The sequence below is a fragment of the Lutra lutra genome, chromosome 2 (genome assembly GCF_902655055.1).
Source record: "Lutra lutra chromosome 2, mLutLut1.2, whole genome shotgun sequence".
Classification (NCBI taxonomy): Eukaryota; Metazoa; Chordata; class Mammalia; order Carnivora; family Mustelidae; genus Lutra; species Lutra lutra.
Window position 1 is genome coordinate 7,278,979 of NC_062279.1, and position 25,587 is coordinate 7,304,565.

The 25,587-nt window shown below is 41.7% G+C and overlaps 2 protein-coding genes across 5 annotated transcripts in view; one reads left to right on the forward strand and one right to left on the reverse strand.

The window, feature by feature from the left end:
* The window catches only part of LOC125090801 (zinc finger protein 705D-like), a 121,027-nt gene that overhangs the window by 58,065 nt on the left and 37,375 nt on the right, over window positions 1-25,587 (reverse strand). The gene's annotated exons all lie outside the window — the stretch shown is intronic.
* On the forward strand, window positions 1,072-16,125 carry LOC125090851 (beta-defensin 109-like). The gene is made up of 2 exons (XM_047714006.1): window positions 1,072-1,168; window positions 15,848-16,125. Exons 1-2 carry the CDS (start codon window positions 1,084-1,086, stop codon window positions 16,051-16,053), a joined length of 291 nt encoding a protein of 96 aa, XP_047569962.1. The 5' UTR covers window positions 1,072-1,083; the 3' UTR covers window positions 16,054-16,125.

Below are 25,587 nucleotides of genomic sequence, written 5' to 3' on the forward strand. Positions count from 1 at the left end.
CTTTCCATAAGGCAGCTCAGAACAAGGCAGCAGGCTTTACTCAGAGTAACTGAATAAGCCAGTGAAAGGGCTTTGGAGGGTGCCCAAGATGGGAAAAAATGGTCTTTTTATAACCCAATCTAGGAAGTCACATCTCCCCCACCTGCTGTCGCCTATTCACACGTCCTGTCTCTTCTAAGGAAAGGAGTTGCACAAAGGCATGAACACAAAAGGACTCAGGGATCAACGGGGACCGTCACAGAAGCTGACGATCACACCCAACAGAGGAGACTTTCAGCCAGAGAGTGCAATTTTGGTTAAAACAAAGTACAATTATCATAATGCTTATTCTGCCGAGATGGCAAAGGACATCTATCCTGGGAAAAGTTTCCCCAAGTCTTTCGCTATGATTGAATTTCAGTCGCAGGATTCCAAGCAATTTAATTTTTTCATACTTTTCAGTGTTTTCTACATGCCAGGTTTTAATGATAACATAAACATTTAAATAAATAACAAAAATCTATTAAAAAGACCACAAAATTAAAAAAAAATTTAAAAAAAAAAAAGGGTACTGTCCCCGGAACAGTGTTGCTGTAAAGAGAAAGCACCACACCCTTCCGCAGCACGCTAGGCATCATCCTTGTCGTGAAGCCTCCCGCGACGTTCTCACGACCCTTCCCACGCCCACGCCTCGGCAGAAACAACCCGGAAAATAACGACTATGTCTTCCGGGTTGTGTCCATTACACGCCTGCTGCCCACACTCGCTTAAGTCTCCGTCCCCCGCTCCCTGACCGCCATGGGTCCGGCGCCGCCGGGGTTCCCACGCGCCGCAGATACACAGCCACGAGCCGCGGTCCCCGCGCGCACACGGGGAAGAGCGCGGTGGACGGCGAGGACGGCCTGGGACACGGACAGCGTTACTCCTGCCTCCTCATCCGTGAGTTACCACCGCCTCCGTGTACTTTGGCCCTGGACATTTCCTGTGGGAGACTGGCTTATCCCCTCGCTAGGCTCCACTAACCATGAGCAAACCACAGGCCGGGGAGCGTCATAAATAGGCCGGGGGCTGCCACGCTCGGAAACCCCAGGCTCCAAACAGCCGATGCCTCTTGTCTTCGCTGGCCGTTCAGCCATGAGACTCCGCGGACTTCTCTTCCTGCTCCTCTTCATGCCCCTCTTATCACCAGGTAAGGTGCTGGCCGGCTGCCAGCGTCTGCCATCGGAAGCCCACCCGGCAGGTCAGACAAGGCGCTGGATTCATCAACCTGAAATCAGTAGCTTCACGGGGGACACAACTGGGTAAAATAGGAAAGAGGTCATGCTTTTGCCATTATACCCTCTGCCTGATGCGGTCTCTTCTGCTTCGTCCTTACCTTGTGCCTTGGGGTGCACTGGTAAGGCATGATGATGGGCTTGCAGACAGGCAGGTCTTAAAGGACTGGGTCACAGCAGCATCCACCATGGTACCTACTCACCAGGTCAGAGGATGAGACGGATGGAATCCCACCAACAGGAGCTAGCGCGAAGGGCATGTCTTAGGGAAGCTGCCATGGAAGTATTCGGCTCCCAGAGAAATTTAGAGAGCAGTACTGCGTAACATGACACAGCTCTCATTCCGGGACAGGGATGTCCATAGTTGTAAAAGTAGGATGAACATATGGCTTTTTTTTTTCATCCCAAATAGAGGCTGCAGGAACGTAGGTAAATGGAGCACTGCTGTAACCACCACAACAGCAGGCGTAAGTCAGAACTGCCCCAGCCAAACTGGCCACAAGGTCACCCCATATAAATGGCGGGGCTCGATCCCAGGACCCCGGGATCATGACCTGAGGCGAAGGCAGAGGCTTTAACCCACTGAACCACCAAGACGCCCCTAGGAAGGGATTCTTATGACAAATGACAATCACACAGAATAGGTACCAAAGTATAAGTAGTGTTGAATAATGAAACAAGTAGGAGGCACACACGCTTTGGAATACTCGTGTGTGAGCCACGTAGGAAGAAAGCGGTTGAGCAGGGAAACTGGGACAGTAGCACGAAGAAGATGCTCTGCGATCACAAATCCTCAGAGCTAAGATGGTGATTCAGACGTACCAGGTTTGGGCACCTCGGTGGCTCAGTCAGTTAAGCATCTGACTCTCAGTTTGGGCTCGGGGTTATGAGATTGAGCGCCGTGACCGGCTTTCCATGGGGCAAGGGGCCTGCTTGAGTATTTGGTAATCAACTATGGGGAAGGAGTTTAAATAGTCTGTGGGTCACACAAGAAGTGCTGGTGTCATCTGGACCACGTATGTTACAAAAACACTAGATGAAATAATCTTTATAGTACTTGGAAATACTTCCTTTCATCACTAAAGGAGGATTTGTTTAGAACATACTAACTGCTGGGCACTGTCCTAAACTTCATATTGGGTAGTAATGTCAACTTAGACTATCTCATGCGCTGACTATGGCTTTGGTCATGACTAAAATAGAGAAGGATTTCCTGTTTTAATGGAGCTTCCAATGTTAACCTTCCATGTTGTTCACATGCTGCTGTTTTTATCCTCTGATGAATTTTGGACAACTTTAAGGACAGGCTGAGTCAAGAAGAGTGCATTCATTTCCTCATGCTGAGAACAGGCCCTCGGTCAGACAAGCACAGGGTTCCCCAGTCTCTAAGGCCCTAACCCAGGGATGAGCTCTGAGACCCGAGCAGTCCAGATGCTGCCTTCTTGCTCTTTCTCTAGTGCTCTCAGCTCTCCCACCTATTCCTCTTGCTTCCATATCCTCTTCTTTCACTTTCTTCCATCCTCCTAGGTCCCCTTTGGAAAAGACTGCCATCTTGTAGTTGTTTTTTTTAAGATTTCATTTATTTATTTGACAAAGATCACAAGCAGGCAGAGAGGCAGGCAGAGAGAGAGAGGAGGAAGCAGGCTCCCTGCTGAACAGAGAGCCGGGTGTGGGGCTCGATCCCAGGACCCTGGGATCATGACCTGAGCCTAAGGCAGAGGCTTTAACTCACTGAACCACCCAGGCTCCCCCCACCTTGTAGTTTTGCCCCTAACTTCTCAACCCCAAAATATCATTTTATTCAGTTTCAGTTGTTATTAGTCTGTCATATTATATTCAACATATATTATCTTCCAGGCACTTTTGTGAGCTTTAGACCTAAAAGACAAGTAAGCCATATTACTACACATAAGGATTTGAAAGTTTTATGGGAGGAGACAGAGAACTGAATGATTATATCAAAATAAGTGAAGTTAAAGCATGGATGCTTGGGGGCTTGGGGTTATAGAGGAAGAGATCAAATTCTTTCTGCGAGATTACTCAAGGTACAAAAAAGCCCACATAAGACTGATTTTATAAAAGAAATCATGATTGTATCGCTTGTAAATGAAGGATGATTTGCTAAGTGTATCTGAGAATTAAAAGGGGCTTCAGACACGTGAATGGACATGAGTACAGACACCAAGGTGTGACAGTCATAGGGAATTACAGGTTCAGCATGCAGCACGTTGAGGTGGGGGGCTCATGCCTGGGGCTGACAGACTCAGAGGCAGCCCACAGAGGGTCCTGAGGGCACATGCTGAGGGAAGAGGAGCTCACCATGTACTGGCTGGCTCTGAAAATGGAACGGACAAACTCATCTGCATTTAGAAACATCTCTTGAAGCAACGAAGAAGACGGGGAAGCCTGAAAGGGAATGATCACGGGACTTCGCCTACAAGAAAGTACGACTAAGCAGTAACTCATTGTAGAGAGGGACACCTGAAAGGCACATGTAAGAGCTGTAACTGGTTACAGTCAATGAACAAATGAATGCACTGGGATGGCAATGCTTGGGTTCCTGAATAAAGTCAAAGGACATTAACCCAGAAAGAAAATATAGTAAGGAGAATATTTGTTCTTATTTTTATGTCTTTTGTTTTTTTATTTTTGAGATTTCAGACAAGGACAAAATCAGGACCAGTTTCAAGATCTTGAGTTTTAGGGACCTGTGCATCTGTCAGGTGGAAGTGTGTAGCACTGAAAATATGGGCCCGATATTCAGATAAGAAATCACTGCAGGAGTCATATCATTGTTCAGTAATAAGTGTCTAAAGCTTCAGGAGTTCCAGGGAATGCTTACAGGAAGCCAGTAGCATGAAAAGAGAAAGCAAAATAGAGCAAATGAGAAAATGGAAGTAAGGAGGTGAGAGGATAAGAGGGAACTGGAGAAGAAAAAGGAAGAAAATACCGTCAACAGAACCAGGAAAAAAATGCCACACATACTGAGCAAATGCAGAAAAGTTGCTAGGAGTCTCAGTGATTTAAGAAAAACACTGAGTTGATGAGCATCAAACCAAGTCAACTAACAGTAGTAAGACTTTCAAGAAATCACATGCCACCCAAAGATTCGATAAAGTTGGAATTAAAATAAGGTCATAGGTTATTTTCAGAAGTTTTCCCCAGCTTTACTGGGTATGACTGACAAATCAAAATTGGGTATATTAAAGGTTATATAACATGAGATTTGATTTACATACATATTTGTAACAACATGGAAGAACCTGAGGACAAGACGCTGAATGACGTAAGTTCGACATGGAAAGGGAAATGCTGCATAAGCTCACTTACATGTGACTCAGTAAGCATTGAGGTGAATAGTGGTCGCCAAGAGCTGGAGATGAAGGAGATGGGGAGGTCGTAAGTTTTCATGGAAATAAACCGAAGTGGAAGCTGGATTGCCTCATTGCCCGCAGCCATCAGTCCCCTACCTGTGACAGTGAATCAGTCTCCTGCCTTCCCTTTGCCAACAGTTCTCGAGTCCTTATGGGCAACCCAAAGACCATGATTTTGTTTTTTTTTTTTTTTAAAGATTTATTTATTTATTTGTCAGAGAGAGAGAGAGCGAGAGAACGAGCACAGGCAGGCAGAGGCAGGCAGAGGTAGAGGGGGAAGCAGGCTCCTTGCTGAGCAAGGAGCCCGATGTGGGACTCGATCCCAGGACGCTGGGATCATGACCTGAGGCGAAGGCAGCCGCTTAAGCAACTGAGCCACCCAGGCGTCCCAAGACCATGATTTTGAATGCCAACTTTATCAGTGAGAAAAACGAAAATCTTATTTGGAAGAAAATGTGGTTCATGCTAGCAGTTCAATCAGGAATGAACTATGTAGTGTCTGGTCAAACATACAAGCTCAATAAATAATGTGTAGCAAGAAAGATAGTGTGGATAGTTTTTGTTTTGTTTTGTGTTGTGTTATTCCATGTGAGGTTAACAAGAGTTGTGATGCATCTTGTCATTACCCAGTCCTTTAAAGAGACTATCTATAAAACGAAAGAAGAAACTGAAGATAGCCCGGAAACGACGGTTTCATATTCTAAGAATAAATACAGGACCTTTTGGTGGCACCTGAGAGGCTGTAAGACAAACATTCTAATGAAAGGAGCCTATAAGATGACTTTCAGCATTTCTACCACTTTCGTTTAGAAATCATCCAAAAGCAACATGAGTGAGAAAAAGAACTGAAAATAGCATCTTCAAGTAAACTAGTGTATAGATGGAATGTGAAAAACAGAGGCACCTGACATCACAGTTTAGGAGTTTCTAGCAGAGAATACTTCTGGAAGATAAGGGGCACACCCTAAAAACAAACTTGAAAACATTCCTTTGCAAAACAAGAACAGATTTCATGGGTGATTCAGGGGCGCATCCCAGGGGTCAGCAGTGGACTTGACAGATAATTCAGACCAAACCAAGAATGGCGTAAACAAGTTACAGATACAGCACATAATCTACTGGTGAATCTGGAAGGGGAACAGAGACATTATCTTGTGAATAGCCATGTATCTGGCTTATCTCCACTGGTCTGAATAAAAGTAAGAGTTAACATGATTAATTTAAGATATTGGTTATTAAAAGTAACTCCTGGTTCATACCCTACACAAGGCTTTTGGTCCAGGAAAAAAATCATCTCATTTAAAAACAGGAGTAATGAAAAGTTAACAGCACTAGAATCTAAACAAATATATTTTTTTTAAATGATTTTTTTTTTAAGATTTTATTTATTTATTTGACAGACAGAGATCACAGGTAGGCAGAGAAGCAGGCAGAGAGAGGAAGGGAAGCAGGCTCCCTGCTGAGCAGAGAGCCTGATGTGGGGCTCGATCCCAGGACCCTGGGATCATGACCTGAGCCGAAGGCAGAGGCTTTAATCCACTGAGCCACCCAGGCGCCCCTAAACAAATATTTTTTTTAATATCATGAAAAATGAACAGGCAACACAAAAAATTTTAAATTCCTAGACCCACCACTTCATTCCCATGGGAATGTATCTCACAGACCTTCTTCACCCATATGCTCAGTAGCATGTGTATAATGTTAATCATCACTGTAATATTTGTAAAGACAAAAGACTGGGGATTACCTAACTGATTTCCATCAATGAAAGCACAGTTAAATAAATAATGGCCTGTTTATATATAAAAATGTTCTGAATTATTATAAAGTAGAATGACAAGTCAATAAGAGAAGAAAATGAATGATGTAGAAGAACCAGAAATGAAAAGTATTTGACTATTCTTATTTGCAGTTGATACAACAGAAATGACACATTTAACTATTGTAATGATGGTAGAAATTTCATGTTTTTCTGGTTGCTGGCTATTGTAAATAATCTTACTATAAAATTCCTCTCACATATGTCTGAGTTTCCCTGGAGCGCCATCTTAGGGATAGAATGGAGTCTTACAATATGAATCTTCAGCTTTGCTAGGTAAAAATACACTCTTCTCAGACTTGGATAAACCAATTTAGAAACCCATCAAGCGTCTGAAAGTGGCAGGGATTAAAAATAGATGTAGAATTAAAATACTTGATGAAAAAAGCAAATAACTGGGAGGCGTTAAATGATGACAAAGATGTAAAGTCATTGTATTATATAAGGATAAATATTTTGATTAATTTTAGACTTTGCTGGGGCACCTGGGTGGCTCAGTGGGTTAAAGCCTCTGCCTTCGGCTCAGGTCATGATCCTAGGCTTCTGGGATCGAGCCCCACATCGGGCTCTCTGCTCAGCAGGGAGCCTGCTTCCTCCTTTCTCTCTCTCTGCCTGCCTCTCTGTCTACTTGTGATCTCTGTCTGTCAAATAAATAAATAAAATCTTTAAAAAAAAATTAAAAAAAAATTTTAGAGTTTGCTATATTAAGAACATATGTTTTAATTCTATGAGAACTACTACAAGAATGGGAACAAAGGGGGCACCTGGGTGGCTCAGCTGGCGTAGTCTCTGACTTTGGCTCAGGTCATGATCCTGGGGTCCTGGGATTGAGCCCCACATCAGGCTCTCTGCTCATTGGGAAGCCTGCTTCTCCCATTCCCACTCCCCCTGCTTGTGTTCTCTCTCTCAACACTGTCAAATAAATAAATTTAAAAAAAGAATGGGAACAAAGCTTTAATTTCCCAACTAGTAGGGAAAAATGAGATGATTAAAAATAATCCAGTAGAAGAGAGAAACAGAGAGAGAAAAGAAGTAGAGACTTGGCAAACAGAAAGCAAAGTAAGATGGTAGAATTAAACCCAACTATATTAGTGACAACATTAAAATGCAAGTAGGTTAATTTTCTACTTCAAATCAAGAATAATTAGCACTTAAGAAAATGAAACAACTAAACTCAACTGTATAGTATTAAAAAAAAAACAAACCCAAAATCAAAACCAAACCAAACCTAAACAACAACAACAACAAACCAAAAACCACCTAAAATGAAAGCATTCAGAAAGGTTAGAAGGAAAAGGAGGGTGTTATGGGCTAAATTGTGTTGTTCCCAAAATGCATATATCAAATCCCAAGACTCAGTACATCAGAAGTGACCATATTTGTACACTGGGGTTTGACAGTGGTGGTTAAGTTAAAATGGAGTCATTAGGGTGGGACCCAACCTAATAGGACTGGTGTCTTTCTAAGAGGAGGAAATTTGGACACAGGCATACAAGGAGGGAACACAGTGTGGAGGCATGAGAAGACGGCCATCTACAAACCAAGGAGATGGAACTGATCTTTCTCTTGGATCTCTCAGAAAGAAACTTAATGCACTACATCCAACTACGGAATGCAAATTTCTAAGTACAGCCAAAGCATTTATAAAAATGGCCATATAGCAATCATAAAGCAGCTACCAAAATTTCAGAAGATCAAAATTATTAATGTATTAAATCAACACGTTGCACGCTTCAAACTTAATGTTCCATGACAATTCTATCTCAATAAAGCCAGAAAAAAATAAAATTTTGCAAAATTGGAGAAAAAAGTCTTTGAACCTAATTCATTTAAGTGAGAAATTATTAACAAAATTATAAATTTTTGGAAATGCAGAAATATACTTCTGCAGTAGGCATACATCAAAGGAAACATCAAAATGAAAATTAGCAAATGAATCATACTAAAATAAGCTGCATGTCAAAACTGAGAGACGGAGGTAAGTTAGAATTTAGAGAAACAAATGAAAGAGACACAAATATATAAAAGACAAGAGAAAAAGTTGGTATTTTAAATAGTAGTACATTTTATAATAATCCAGGGACACCAATCAAGAAAAAATGAGACACACTTAAAATAACCATCTCAGGAAAGAACAGGTTTGAAATCACAACAGATGCTGCAGAGACTCAGAGAAAACAGAGGGGGTTATAAATTTTCACACCGCATCTAGGAATTTCTTAGCGACAATCCTTCCCTCTTCATCCTATCATCCATTTTCTTTCTACTGGATTATTACCACTAGCTTACAGACATGCTGCTGTTTCTTTGATTTTAAGGAAAAGCTTTTTTTTTTCTTTCGCTCTTCTTCCAGTGCTACCCGCTTTCTTTGCTCCATCTGGCAGTGAAACACCTCCAAATCATCACCCATATTTTTCACTCTGGTTCTTCTCCTGGAATCCTTAACAATGTCCTGAGCAGGCACTCTCCCGACTCCTCTCCCAGCTACCAAAGCTGTGGTTTCAGTCACCAAGGATCTCCACGTGGCTGGATCCAAGTGTCATTAACCATTGCGACCTTGGCCGGCTCAGCACCAGACCACAGCAGCTGGTCGCTCTCCTCCTCCTGTGCCTTCTTCACTCAGCTTCCAGGGAAGCGTGCTCACCCGACCCTCCGCCCCTCCCCCAGAGGCGCCTCCCTCCTCTCTTTGGCGACTACCCACCCTTCCCCCAATGTTCTCCATACTGGGGAGCCCCAGGGCTCATTCCCTGGACTTCTCTTCCTTCTCTCCACCTGCTCCCTGGGGCCAGCCACGCCCTTTTAAACACTCCCCTGGACCTCTTCTCAGCTCCGGACTTGCAATGAGCATCCAGTGACAATTTAGGTCTCTGTTTGGGTGTTTAAGTTCAAGGTAATATATCCAAATCCGAACTCCTGATTTCCGCCCACACAGCTGCGCCCTTCACAATGCGCTGCGCCTACACCCTGAGGAGCCGCTCTGGACTCCTGACCTTCGGAAATATCACTCGGGCCCGCCCATGTGGCCTAGATGGCAGCTGCTCTCCTCAGTGAAAGGCCAGAGTTGCTGCAGAGTCTCCCTTGGCTCCCCTGCCCTGGCCTGCGTCCGCCTTTGTGGGGCCTCTCGCCGGTGCACCTGCGGCTGGAGTGGACTTTCCCAGCTCCCCCATCCCAGCTCCCCCGCCCCACGCACCTCCACTGCTGCCTGGGACAGGGCAGGACGGCAAGTCCCCCCGCTCAGACTTCAGGAGCCCCTTCCTGCCTGTCCCTCAAACAGGTCACAGGTGATTCTTCTGGCTCTTTACCCAATCTCTCTTGAAAACCTTCAGTGGAAGGGCAGGAAAAAAGAGTGAGTCTGGCGTGTCTGGGACCCAGCGATACTAGGATTTGTGCTACCAAAGCCCACACTCAGATCTTAAAAATTTGTCTGAGGTTGGCTTTTTCCCTCTTGGCTCCAGCAGCAGCTGATTACTCCTGCTGTCTACACAGACAGGCCCCTGTGGGTCTCCTGCCTTTTATTGTTTTTATTTTCCACATTTATTGAGATGCCACTGACATATAGCATTGTGTGAGTTTAAGACGAACAAGATGATGATTGATACACGTATATATTAGGAAACAAGATAGGTTAATGCGTCCTTTACCCCACATGATTACCATTTTATTGTTGTTACGGTGAGAACACTGCATCTCTACTCTCCTAACAATGTCCAAGGACACAATACAGAATCGTCACCTGCAGTCACCCTGCTGTACACCACCTCCACAGAACTTACTCATCTCGTAATTTGGTTTGTACACTTGGGCCAACATTTCCCCATTTCCCCACCTCTAAGCCCCTCGCAGCCACCATTCCATTTTGTTTCTATGAGTTCGAGATTAGTGGACTCTATATATAAGTGAAATCATACAGTGTTTGTCCTTCTCTCATTTCACACAGCACAAGGCCATCGCAGTCCACCTATGTGATCGCGCACGGCGGGATTTCTTTTCTGCATGGCGGAATTATGGTCCGTTGTTATAAACGTCACAGCTTCCTCATCCATCCTCTGTTGATGGGACTCTTGGATGGTTCCCATGTCCTGGCTATCCTGACTAAGGCTGCAGTGACAGGAGAATGCAGGTGTCTCTTCGAGGTAGTGACTTCAGCTCCTTCAGATATGTACTCAAAAGCAGGATTGCTGGGTCACAGAGCAGTTCAATTTTTAATTATTTGAGGACTTTCCATATTTACTCTCCAGTTTACATTCCCACCAACAGCACATCAGAGCTCCCCTTTCTCCGCATCCCTGTAGGACTTCTTATCTGTCATGGTGGTGGCAGCTGTTCTGACGGGTGTGAGGTGGTGTCTCACTGTGGTTTTGATTTGCCTGTCCGTGATGCTGAGTCACATTAGGCACATTTTCTCGTACTTGCTGGCTTTTGGGCAGTCTACTCTGAGAAGAATCTAGTCAAGTCCTCTGCCCATATTTTAATTGGATTGTTAGAGGGTTTTTTTGTTTTGTTTTGTTTTACTTTTGAGTTGTGAGGCTTCCTTATATATTCTGGACATTAACTACTTAACAAATATATGGTTTGTAAATATTTTCTCACATTCTGTAGACTCCCTCTTCATCTTGCTGATCACTCCTTTAGCTGTGCAGGAGCTTTTCAGTTTGCTAAAGTCCCACTCACCTATTTTTGCTTTTGTGGCCTATGCTTTTGGTGTCCTTCAAATAATCATTGCCAAGACCAATGTCAAGGCAATTTTTTCCTATTCTAGGACTCTTATAGCTCTGGGTCTTACACTGAAGTCTTTAATCCATTTTGAGTTAATCATGTCATCTGCAAACAGAGGCCATTTTACTTCTTCATTTCCAACTAGACACCTTTTTTTTTTTTTTCCTTGCCTGACTGCTCTAGCTAGGACTTCCCGGTCCTATGTTGAACAGGAGCACTGACAGTGGAAAACACTTGCTTTTTTTCTGGCCTAGAGAGAAAGCCTTCAAACTCCACCACTGAGAATGATGTTAGCTGTGTGTCTGTCATGTTTGGTCTGTTCTTCTTCAAACCTCATCCGTTGGAGAGCATTATTATTACTATCATCAACTTACTGGTATTTACTAGAATTCCACTTTGATTCTCAGGCCACCTTTCTGTGTTACATTCTTTCCTCACGGTGTATGTCCTCTAGAATTTCCTTTGCTGTAGAAATCTTGGTGGTAAATCATTTCAGTCATTTGTAAATGTTATCCTTCTTCTGGAAAGAAAGCATTACGGAGTACCCAATTCTACACCAGCAGTAATTTCCTCTCACAAGCCATTCTTTTGGCTTTCACTCTTCTGCCATAGCTTAATTATTAAATTTTTAGATTTATCATTATTAATTTATTTTCATTATTTATTACTTTTAAATTAGTATTTCAAGTTATTGTCCTTTTTTAATGTTTTTATGATCTAGCATTTGTTTTGCTTTATCACTTAATGTGAATTTCTTTTATATTATCTGTTAGGAATGCTTTTTTATCTTGATTCTGTGGATCTGTATTTTTTCCAGCATTTCTGGAGAATCTCTTTAAGCACTGCCTCTTCTTGTTCCTCTCTTGTCCTGGAATAAATGTGAGACCTTGTGTCTTCATGCTAAGTTCTGGGTAAATAATTCAGATGTATCTCTTTGTTCACTAATTTTCTTGTCTAATAATTGGTCTTTAATACCTTATATTTATATTTTTCAAAAATTTTTTTCATGTCTAAACCTGCCCACTAATTCTGTTATCAATATTGTTTCCTTGTTTGTGCAGCTTTGTGATAATAGGTTTTATTTCTTTAAACAATTTGATACACAGATGTTTAATTATTTGTCACATTGGCAATGCCAATACCTTTAGTCCTTGAGGGTACCAATATATTATTTCATTAACTTTAGCTCATGGTGCCTTATCTTCCTGATTTGTCACAGTGAGTCATGGCTTATCCTTAGTCTGCCAGTCTCCTAGATGTCTAAACTGAGACTGTGTCAGTTACCATCCAAAGCTTCCACTGTGGAACCTCCTCCGTGTTTATGTCCTCACCCTAGCCCAGCCAGCCAACCAATCTAGAGGCTCACTGCGTAAGCTTTAGTTCACAGACTTGTCCTCTAGGGAGTGAGTAGTCTCAGAAACTACCCCACCACTTTCAAGAAGAGCAATATTTCAGAGATATTCTCTATGACCCATTCATTCTATAATGGCAGGCATTTGAGAGTATCTGACTTGCAATGGTGGCCAAAAACCTAAATCTTTCAATCTGATCGTATTTGTTTTGTATCTTCCAGGAATTTCTGTTTCTGATGTACTGATGGTACCCTGTGCTTGGGGCACTCCCACAGACTCTTTCAAAATGCAACTGACCTAATTCAAATGGCATTTGAGGAGGAACAGAGGAAGAGGGAAAGCAGAAGGCTCAAGTCATCCCTGGCTTTTCTTCTTATGACTCCTAGTGTTGTCCAGAAATTTCAGAACTATATTAATATATATCAACAGTGGGCATTCTTCTTTCCCTTCTCATTTTAAGGGGACTAAGGCTAGTATTTCACTATGAAATGCTATATGGATTTTTGTGTTCAGATGAGTTTTAATTTGGTTAAGGTAATACTCTTCTCTTCCTATTTTTAAAATAACATTTATCGGAAATCATTGATCATATTGATTTCCTCTTTAATTCTTTCCTTCCAAATATATATTCAAATTACTTGACCAGCTGGGTATATTGCAGATGTCATTCTGCTATGACAAAGAGGAACATTATCACCAAATGTTAATATAAAAATATCGTCTCACCACTCTTAGCCAGGAATGGCCTCACAGGCGAATATAAACAAAAGTAACACAATGACTGAAAAATACTCATTTGTTAGGACCCATCCATTACTGAGTGGACCTTTGGTGACCTCACGGGTGGGAAATTCTTGACACTATGCAAACTCTCAATACAGAGGTGAGACGGACTGAAGCTTAACTGTCTTCCTTCTACCTCTTTCTTAGGTGGCTTTTCCCCGGGGCAGTCACTTGATTTGAGGATTGTAGTGCCAGGTCATCAGCTCTGCCATTAGAGAGTTTCCTACTAAATTAACTTGGCTAAACGGTGAGTCATCTGGAGAAAATAAAGATCTGGATATGATGACAAATTTTCAGTTTTTTTTTTTTTTTAATTTATTTATTTGACAGAGAGAGATCACAAGTAGACGGAGAGGAAGGCAGAGAGAGAGAGAGAGGGAAGCAGGCTTCTTGCTGAGCAGAGAGCCCGATGTGGGACTCGATCCCAGGACCCTGAGATCACGACCTGAGCCGAAGGCAGCGGCTTAACCCACTGAGCCACCCAGGCGCCCCAATTTTCAGCTTTTTAGATACAACTGGGAAAGGATTGTCCAGAATGTCTACAAATTTATTATTTTTTCTGATACACTCAGTGACTAAGGTACATTGAGTTAAGTAGATCATACCTAGATACACAGAGAATAAAATAACTTCTGCTTGTTTCTGAGCTGCCTGAAACATGACAAAAGGGACTTATGTGTCTATAGAACAGACCAGCACCACAACTAGTACCACACGATCTGATTTCCTGAAGCTTCATCTGACCCCTCAGGCACACAGACAGGAGGGAAACAGGAGACAGGAAAGGTAAAAAACCTGAACATTTTAATTTATTTAATTTATTTATTTGTGAGCGAGAGCATGCGGGGGGAATGGCAGAGGGAGAGGGAGAAGCAGACCCCCAGCTGAGCAAGGAGCCAGATGAGGGGCTTGATCCCTGAACTCCAGGATCACACCCTGAGCGGGAGGCAGACGCTTAACCGACTGAGCCACCCACCCAGGGGCTGCCAAACTGAACACTGTAGCGGAAGAACGAGAGTGTCAGTTGTCAAGGGAGCTGGAGCAAGAGGACTACAGCATCAGGTCCAGGGACCTGAAAACTCACCATGGCCTGCGAGTAACGTGGGATCCTCCATCTGTCTTACCTCCTCTCATGTCTTACCAAACTTATTTTTCTCCATGATGCTCAGCCTATACAGATCTTTCTGTTCTTCCAATAAACTAAGCAAGGGACCTTGCTCTTGCTGTTCCGTGTGCCTAGAATACCCTCAAAGGGGTATTTGCTCGTCTCTTTCATGCCCATCATTCAGGCCTCCGTTCAAACGCTACAGCCTCAGAAAGCCTTTCTCTGTCCCTTCCATCAGCCGCATCCTGCAGACTCTATCTGGTCGATGACTGTATTATTTTGTTCCCAACACCACTTTCTGAAATAATCCTAGCCACCTGTTTTTGTATGGTCAGATTTATTCCCTGAAGATACGTCCTGTGAGAATAAAGAACATTTCCCCCATTTTCACGGTTCTATTATTAGTGCAAAGGAAAATGCCTGCTGAATAGAAGATGCTCCGCAAATACTTGTTGCAGATCCACATAAAGAAGTAAAACAATTAAGAAACTGGTATATTTAGAACATAGATGTGAAAGGAAGATGAAATGGGATCAATTTTTTTAAAAGATTTTATTTATTTATTCGACAGACAGAGATCACAAGTAGGCAGAGAGGCAGGCAGAGAGAGAGAGAGAGAGAGGGAGAAGCAGGCTTCCTGCCGAGCAGAGAGCCCTCTGCGGGGCTCGATCCCAGGACCCTGGGATCATGACCTGAGCCGAAGGCAGAGGCTTCAACCCACTGAGCCACCCAGGCGCCCCTGAAATGGGATCAATTATGTCAAGGGTTTTACAACAGAGCTGGGAGACCGTTTAGGAGGTGGGCCTTATGCACATCTTCACTCCTGGAGCCATGAACTTTTGACCTGGGCCAAACTGCAAATATTCCAAGGACTCAGCCCAAATACCTGCAACCCACTACAGTGAGAGATTTTTGCTTAGTGAGATCATTAGCGACCAATCAGATTCAGCCAGAAGTAGCTTTCTGCTGCCAACACCACTCAAAAATTCTTTGTGAACAAGTATACAATGCATTCCCTTTTTGCTTTAAAATCCTCTGACTTGTGCTCCCTACCAGGACACTACCCGGGTTGTTACCCTATCTCTGTCCCCAGATCGCAATTCATTGATCCCACCCAGCACTCTTGCTGAATGGTGCCCCCCCACAATTTTATGTGGACCCGTATTTGTTCATTGAGCCACTGCGACATTTACCGAAGTTCTCTTTGAAACATCGCTTAGCAATGCCAGGAATCTGTAGAAAAGGAGGGAGGAGTGTGTTCACACTTGGGCTGTTGGGTAAAAAAGGACAGTGGAGGTGACGGAACAACTGAACAGATCTTTTGTCCGGCTTCTGCTCTCCACACATTAGTGCTTGTACCGGAACCCTCTGGCCTCACACTTAACAGTCTCAGTCTCACATTCCACTCACAAACTAATTATTTCACTACCTCTTTTCTTCTACAGTAAGAAGTGGTTTGCCTTCTGCCGAAAACCATTGTTTAAATCTATCTGGCATTTGCAGAAGAGACATCTGCAAGTTAACAGAGGACCAGATTGGAATCTGCAAAAGAAGGTGGAGATGCTGCAGAGCGTGGTGGATCCTTATACCAATCCCCACCCCGCTCATCTACTCAGATTATCAAGCACCCCCTAAGCACAAGTTGAAATGAAAGTAGGGAGAGCATCAAAAGGAAAGTTCTTTGCATCCAAAGTCACTGGAATGTATATGGCAAACACTAAAAATTCCCATTACCCCTTGTCAATAAAAATAAATAAATATGGATTTCAAATATCCAGATACTACTTCTTTGTGACTCATCTCCAGATTTCAACAATCCCTTTAAAAATAAGAAAGCACATTTATGGAACAACAATGGTTTTTTTAATTTGTCACAAAAAGACCAAAAGATTAGCAAAAAAAAAAAAATTGCAAATGAAGACAAAACTATGTTTTATATAACATACACACATGGTACAAAGGAAATGCAAAATAGAGGGGAAAGTGGGAAGAGCTGTAGGTTGGGGAAAGGAAGAAAATTGGGATAGGGCAGGAGGAAATCATTTGGGATAATACATAACGGTTTTCACTGTATGGCAGATAAATGGAAGGAGATGAAAACAAGAAAGGACAGAGAATGAGAGTTTAAAGGGCAACAGAAATGTATATTACATAATCTAAAAGGTAAAACCTCAACCAACAAAGAGATTCTTATATTTCCCTCCAATGAAGGAACATTGTGATCAGTTAGAGATTCTCAATCTTTTACTCCTTGAGACAAATAATTCCCTTTCAGAGGACCTAAACATTTTACTGTAAAAATACAGTACTGCCTTTCAAGAGCATGCCATCAATATCCCTCTCTAAACAGACTTCCTACACCTATAGAACTCCTGACAGCAAGTTCCTCTTCTCTCCAGCGTCATGAGGTCTCATTTTCCTGTCCCGAGTGTTGGGAGACATCAACTCAACAACATACCTCAAATCATACTGTCAGAAGAAGTTTTAGATTTCACTCATGCGGAGAATTTTGATGATTAAAATGATGTGGTTTGGTAGTGAGGACTCCTCTTCTTTCTTCTAAAATGCAGAATTTATGAGTTCTTTTTGATTTCATTTTAAATTCTCAGAGCATGGACATTTTTCACAATAATTTGGTAGAGTTTTGTTTTTTGTTTGTTTGTTTGTTTTGTTTTTTAAAGATTCATTTATTTGAGAGCAAGAGAAAGAGAGAGACAGAGAGCTCACAAGCAGGTGCAGAGGCAGAGAGAGAAGCAGACTCCCCACTGAGCTGGCAGCCTAATGTGGAAGTTGATCCCAGGACCCCAGGATCATGACCTGAGCCAAAGGCAGATGCTTAACCAAGGGAACCACCCAGGTGCCCCTAAACTGGTAGAGTCTTAACTTACTTTAGGGCAAAACTGACCTTAAAACATGGGAGATGTACTGCAGGTCATGAACTCAGTGCGCTACCAATGAAAGATCATGACGGTCTGCTTGCCATTTCTTCTTCCTTTCCTCCTCCGTACACTACCCGGGGATAAACTGGACAAGCACCATACCTGAGTTGCATTTATTTCACAAAGATTGTGCCTCTTTTGGTTAATAGGGTAAACCGAGCCTCTCTGCCAAGTCAATACAACCCTGTATTACTCATCCGCACCCGGACTTCATAAACCTGACTGCCTGATATTTGTTCCTCAACTACACTAACTTCCTGTGAGTATTCCTGAGCCTAAGAGTTCAGAAGAGACCTTTAATCTGGCTCAGTTCACTTAAAATAGCATGGCATCCATTCTCTATAATTTGGAACTGCCACGCGAGAGATGACCCAAACAGCTTGTTTTCTTAATTTATCCTAAAATCATGTCTCATATAACTCAGGAAAAAACCCGAGATGGAATGAGATGGAATCATAATATGGGGGAAAGGAGGATTAAAAGAGAAAGACAAAACCTTTGCAGACACGCGGGAAAGACTGGACAACCTTGAAAGAAAAAAAAAAGGCTTTGGCTGCATCCCAACTGCCATCAGAGATGGGAAGACTCTCTGTGGTCCCTGAGGGAAAGGAGCCAGAGGCAGGTTCCAGAAAGCTGCTCTGCTCACTTTTTATCGTGTTCTCTCTTTCTGACTGTAATAGAATAATCTCCTTACTCATAAGTATCTCCCTACAAATATCTTTTAATTAGTCCTGTACAGTAATAACATCTTCTGTCTCTTGGCACATTTTAAGCCATTTTAATGAAAACACTCTCCTAATATTTAATTGACACCAGGCCTTAACATGCTGTCTAAATCTTTCTGATTGTTGGACATGCCACACTTCCTTTAGTGAGCCAGTATGGTGACTAAGTTCCATGAGACTCTGTGTGTGTGTGTGTGTGTGTGTGTGTGTGTGTTGTAAGTTTCCACTGACGTTCAGACTCTAAGTACTAGACTAGAGACATCTAAACTACAGGGGTCATTGTAAGTGACAGAATGGGAGGTCCCAGATCTTGTCTTTCCACGGAAACACTGATTGAACCCCCAGCCACGGATGAAAAGATCTTTCCAAGAGCTCTGGCGTCGCTTTGAGAGACGACAGCATGCCACTCTTGAACAAAATCTGACAACAGCCATATGGAAAAGGGTAAGAAGACCTCCACTTTACCTGTCACCTGTCACCCCCTGCCTCACAGTGGCAGAGCTCAGCACAGAGGGAGATGCCCTCAACCTACGATTTCTTGAGAGTGCGGTAAGTGACGGCTTCCCCTTGCTTTGGGGCACTGCCCAAGAGGCCCATTTATGTCTCAACCCATCCCGAATGCTGAGGGGATCTGCACATTGTCTGGGGCAGATGAGAAATAAGAGAAGTTGCAGGACTCACAGCCACCAACACAGGATTTCAACAAGTCTGCAAACCCCCCACCACTATTCCCAACTTCCAGACCCATGAGGGCAGGGTTTGGGCTTCCAAGGCTTCAAGCATCCCTGCCCCCAACCTCTTGGGATGTACCTATCATTATGTCTCTGGGGGGCACGGCCCATGCCAGGGTTCTCATGCATTGGTGTCACAGGCCCAGGGCCGCCCTGGGCTATAATGCGCCTTACTTCCTCTACTGGTCTGGAGTCGTAGGGACCACTGTGCCCCTGTGGCTCTGCTAGGCATTGCTCTCATAGGGGCTCTCTGGGTCGGTTCCAGAGCAGCAATAACTCTCTGCCTGGGGCCCACAGCTCTCCGGGGCATCTCTGAATCTAGGCGGAGGCAGCCATGCCCCCAATCTTTGCTAGGCAGAGCACAAAGCACTCTGACACATGCTGGAGCTGGGACTGGGGCTGCACGAGGGCAGGGACAGGGCCTGCAGGGTGAGGCCGCCCAGGTAGCAGATGGCTCCTTCTTTGAAATCACTCCACTCCGGGCTGGTGATGGGAGGCACAGCCGCTGTGATCTCTGAAATGCCTTCAGGAGACATTTTTCCACAGGACAGTGCATCCCGCCTTCCACGGGGATGTTGACTCATCACCTACTGTCCTGAGAAACAGCTCCCAGCTTTGCTGAGGTGCTCTGGTCCTCACTCATCTCCTTCTCCGCCTTGGCCATGAGCTTTGCATTCTCTCCCAAACAGGCTTTCTCCTTCCGTTCAACAGGGTAGGCTGAGAGTTTCTAAATTTTCACGTTGTGCTTCCTCTCTGGTTAACAATTCTGTCTTTAAGACATTTTTCTCTTTTTGCATTTCACAGAAGCAGCGGAGAGAAACCAGGCCACCCCCGCAACACTTGGCCAAGGCAGTTCCTCAGCCAGATGGCCAAATCCGAGGCCCGGCCCGCTGCCCCCCGCAGAGTGCTGGGACATAGACACGACCCCGCCCCATTCTGTGCCACCTTTTGTAACAAGGATGGCCTTTCCTTCTTTCTCCAGCACATTTCTCATTTCCGGCTGAGACCTCAAGAACGACCTCTGCTGTCTGTTTCTAGTAGCATCCTGTTCAGGGTTACTCGTGTTCTCGAGGAAGACAGGCTTTCCCTGCACTTTTGTCCCTGAGTTTCCATCTGCCTCACCTTTAAAGGTCCTGTTCGGGCAGTGTGGGCTTTCTCAAAACTCCTCCAGCCTGGGACCAGTTCCAAAGCCAGTTGCTTATTTCCAGGTGTTTGTCACAGTAGCATTTCCTTGTCTTGGTACCCATTTTCTGTCCCAGTCAGCTTGGGTTGCCATGACAAAATACCACTGGCTGGGTGCCCTATAATAACAGAAATTTATTTTTCACAGTTCAGGAGACAAACCCCAGATGGATTTGCCAGCATGCTCGAGCTCTGGTGTGATCCACTCTCCGGACTGCAGACTGTCTGTGTCTCGCTGGATCCTGACATGATGGAAGGGACAAGCACGCTCTCTGGGATGGCACGAATCCTGTAATTGCTCCTGCCTCGTGACCTGATCACCCCCCAAAGGTCCTATGTCCTAATACCATCACTTGCAGGGTGGGGGTGTGGGGGGGTAGGATTTCAACATATGAATTGGGGGCGGGAACACAAACATTCAGACAATCACAGTCTGTCACACTTCTGTAGGTCTATTTCTTTACTCTGTTCTATCCCATTAATCTACATGTTTATCCTTACATTAAAAGTATAGTCTTGATACTACACATTTATAGTAAGCTTTAAAAATAGATACTGTAGGGGTGCCTGGGTGGTTCAGCGGGTTAAAGGCCTCTGCCTTCGGCTCAGGTCACAATCTCAGGGTGCTGGGATCGAGCCCTGCATCGGGAATCTCTGCTCAGCAGGGAGCCTGCTTCTCCCTCTCTCTCTGCCTGCCTCTCTGCCTACTTGTGATCTCTGTCTGTCGAATAAATAAATAAAATCTTTAAAAAAATAGATACTGTAAGTCTTCCAATATTCTTTTTCTTTTTCTTTTTCCAAGTTTTGGCTATTGTATACATTTGCATTTCAGTAAAAATTTTTACAATCAGGTTATCAACTTAAAAAAAAATTGTGCTGGGACTTTGGTTGGCATTATATTGGATATATAGATCAATCTGGGGAGAACTGAGATCTGGGCAATAACCAGTCTTCTATTCTGTGAATACTTTATGTCCCACCATTCATTTAGGTCTTCTACAATTCCTTACTTTAGTGTTTTGTATTTTCCAGGAAGCTAATTTTGCATATATATTGTTAGATTTATCCCTAATTATTTCATGTTTTTTGAAACTATTGTAAATTACAAAGGTTTTGTTTTCTTTCAGTTTTCAGTTGTCCATTGCTTGCATAGGTAAATATAATTGACTTATATACTGTTTTCTGCAAACTTACTAAACCCACTCATTATTCTAGTAGTTCTTTGGTGCACTTTGAGATTCTACATAGAAAATAACACCATCATCTGTGAATAAAGACAGTTTATTTCTTTGCTTCTATTCTGTATAAATGTTTTTTTTTATTTTGCCAGATTTACTACACTGCATAAAACTTCCAGACATAAGATTGTTGCTTAAAATTTTTTCTAAAGATTTTATTTATTTATTTGAGAGATACACAGCGAGAACAGGAACATAGCAGGGGGGTTGGGAAAGGAAGTACCGGACTTCCCACTGAGCAGGGAGCCTGCCAGATGCGGGCTCAATCCCAGGACTCTGGGATCATGACCTAGCCGAAAGCAGATGCTTAATGACCAAGCTACCCAGGCACCCCTAAAATTTTTGACAGATATTGTGAGCAGGTTAGTAAATCCTTTTTTATTTACTAGTTTGCTGAGTTTTTAAATCATAAATGGACCTTGATGTTGTCATCTGTTAGTGTTGGTATGTGTGGGAGATGATCAAATGTTTTCTCTTTTCTCAGTCTGTTGATATGCTGAAATATATTAATTTTTGAATGTTTTAACAATCTTGTATTCCTAAAAAATACTCCATTTGATTATAATATATTATCCTCTGGATACAATCATGGGTTAAATTTGCTAAAATTTTATAAATGATACTTGCATTTATGAGAGATAGTATTCTATTTTAAATTTTATTTTCTTGGAAAGACTTTGCCCAGTTTTGGATTAATATACAATTGACCTCAAAAAAACAAAACAAAACAAAACAAAAAAACAAAATTAGTTGGGAAGTCTTCTCTCATATTCTAATTTATGAAAGATTTTTGCAAAATTGGTATTATTTGTTCTTTAAAAGCTTGAAAAAAATACATTTAACAATGATGCTATCTGGTATTGAATTTTCTTTGCTGAAATGCTTTAAATTGCACATTAGATTTCTTTAATAAATAGAGGATTGCTCATGTTACCTATAACTTCTTAAGTAAGCTTTGGTAGTTTGGGTTTTTTAAGAAATTTGTCTATTATAAATAAGTTACAGGTTTCCCCCACTCTCTAAAAATAGAATATTCCTATGAAAACTTTCATAAGCTAAAATGGCATACAATAATGAATAACCCCTTCTTTGTGAAGGATCACATTACACTACTTTCTTTTTATGAAAGACCTATAGTAGTACAGGAATGGCCTTTTTTGCAAAAGTGAAAATCCTCTTCACTTCTTTTTGTTAGTGAAACAGGTACTAATGTATAATAGTCTCTAAACTAAAAATGGTTTAAAGAGACAAAGAAAGTCATTATATAATGATAAATAGGTCAATCAAAAAGATATAAATATTTAAGCACTCATCATCAGAATACCAAAATATATATAGCAAGAAATAACAGGACTAAAAGAAGAAATAAATTTGAACAATGCTACAGACCACATGGATCTCACAGACATACACAGAACATTTTATCTGACAACAGCAGGATACATACTCTCTCAGGTGCACATGGAACATTTACTGACATACCATATGTTAGCCCATAAAAAAAGTAAGTATGAGTAATTTCAAGAAGTCTGAAAACGTGCCAAGAATCTTCTCTGACCACAGTGGTATAAAACTCGAAATGAGTAGCAGGAGGAAAACTGATGAATACAGAAACTAAACAACACTCTCTTGAATAGTCTGATCGAGGAAGAAATTAAAGAGGAGATTAGAAATTATTTTGAGAGAAAGAAAATGAAGACACAACACAAGAAAACTTCTGGAATGTGGCAAAAGCAGTTCTAAGAAGGAAGTTCATAGCAATAAACATCTATATTAAGACACAAGGAAGAACTGAAATAAACAATCTAACTTCATACCTCAAAGAATTAAAAAAAGAACAACAAACTGAGCCCAAAGTTAGCAGAAGGAAGGACATAATAAAGATTAGGGCATAAATAAATAAACAGAGAACAGGAAAATAATAGAAAAGATAACCCAAACTGAGAGCTGCTTCTTTGAAAATTGACAAAGCTTTAACTAGACTAAACAAGGGAAAAAGAGAGAGAACCTTTCAGCAAAATTATAAATGAGAGGAGACATTGCAATTGGAAACACAGAAATAAAGAGGATCATAAGAGTCTACTATGACAACTCTAAAAACTGGACAACTTAGAAGAAATGGATAAATTCTTAGAAACATACAACCTGCCAAGACTAACTCAGGAAGAAATAGAAAATCTCAACAAACCAATTACTTGTAAGGACACTGAATCAGTAAACAAATGAAGAAAACCCATAACCAGATGGTTTCAACGGTGGACTTTAACAAATATTTAAAGAAGAATTAATGACAATCCTCCTGAACTCTTCCAAAAAATCAAAGAGGAAGGAACTGTCCCGAACTCATTTGATAAGGTCAGCATTACCCTTATACCAAAGGCAGAAAATAACCTTACAATAAAAGAAGTCAATAGGCCAATATCCCTGATGAAAATAGCTACAAAAATTTTCAATAAAATATTAGCAAATTGAATTCAGCAATACATTAAGAAGATCATTCACCATGGTCACATGGGAGTTTTCTCTGGGATGCAAGCATGATTCATGACATGCAAATTAACAGATATGACATATCAAATTAGTAGAATGAAAGAAAAAAATCATATGTTCATCTCAACAGTTGCAGAAAGAGCATTTGTCAAAATTTTATATCCGTTCATGAAAAAAAAAAATCCCTTAACAAATTAGGTATAGACAGAAAGTACCTCAACATAATAAAGGATATATGTGACAAAACCACAGACAACATCATCGTGATGAAAGGTTGCAAGCTTTCCCCCTAAGATCAGGAACAAGACAAGGATGCCCACTTTCTCCATTCATATTCAACACACACTAGAAGCCCTAGCCAGAGCAATCAGGTAAGAAAAAACAAAAGGCAGTCAGAATTGGAAAGGAACAGGTAAAATTATTTCTATTTGCAGATAACATAATTTTATATACAGAAAATCCTGAAGACTCCACCAAAAAACTGTCAGATCTAGTTAGCAAATTCAGTAAAGTTGTACAAAATCATTAAAAAAATCAGTAGCATTTCCACGCACCACCAACAAAATTCTGAAAAAGAAAATGATTCTATTTATAATAGCGTCAAAACCAAAAAAATAATAAAGTACTTTTGGCAGAAAAACAGACACATAGACCAATGGAAAAGAATAGAGAGCTCAGAAATAAACTCCTGGAAATACAGTCAACCAGTACATGAGAAGGAAGCCAAGAACATTCAACTGGGAAATGACAGTCTCTTCAACAAATGGTATTGGGAAAATTGGACAGCCACATGGAGAACAATGAAATTGAACTCCTATCCTACAGCACTCAAAAATTAACTCAGGATGGACTGGACTTAAAAAAAATAAGACCAGTTACTGTAAAATTTCTAAAAGAAAACACAAGGGAAAAGCTCCTTGACATTTGCCTTGGCAGTGACTTTTTTGGATAGGACACCAAAAACACAAGCAGCAAAAGCAAAAATCAACAAGCAGGACCACATTAAACTACAGAGCTCTGCATAGCAAAAGAAATAATCAAGAAAATGAAAAGGAAACTTATGGAATGGGAGAAAATATTTGCAGACCATATATCAGATAAGGGATTAATAAGCATATGCATATAAATATATAAAGAACTCACTCAACTCAAAAAAATAATAAGCAATCGATTTGAAATGAAAAAATAAGCAGAGAAAGTGAACAGACATTTTTCTGAAGAATACATATAAATGGCCAGCAACTACCTGAAAAGTTCCCAGCATCACTAATCATCAGGTAATGCAAATCAAAACCACAATGAGAGATTATTTGTGACACCCGTGACACCTGTGACAATGGCTGTCATCAAGAAGACAAGAGATAACTAGTTGTTGGGAAGATATGGGGGAAAGGGAACCCCTGTGCACGGCTGGCAGGATGCAAAATTGTTTAGCCACTATGGAGAGAGAGTGGAGTTGCTCAAAAGATTAAGAACAGAAAGACCATACGATCCAGCAGTCCCACTTCTGGGAATCTATCCAAAGGAAATAAAAACAGGAATTTGAAGAGATATGTGCACTCCCATGTTTATTGCAGTATTATTCACAATCACCAAGATAACAGAAGCAACCTAAGTATCCATCAATGGTAAACAGATAAAGAAAATGTGGTGTGTATATATATATATACACACAATGAACTATTATTCAGTCATGAGAAAAAATTAAATCCTACCATTTGCAATAACATGGATAGACTTTGAAGGCATTGTGCCAAGTGAGCTAAGTCAGAGAAAGGCAAATATTATATGATATCACTTTCATGTGCAATCTAAAATAGTTGAACCCAAAAAAAAACCAAAAAAACCAACAACAACAGACTAAATGGTGGATACCAGGG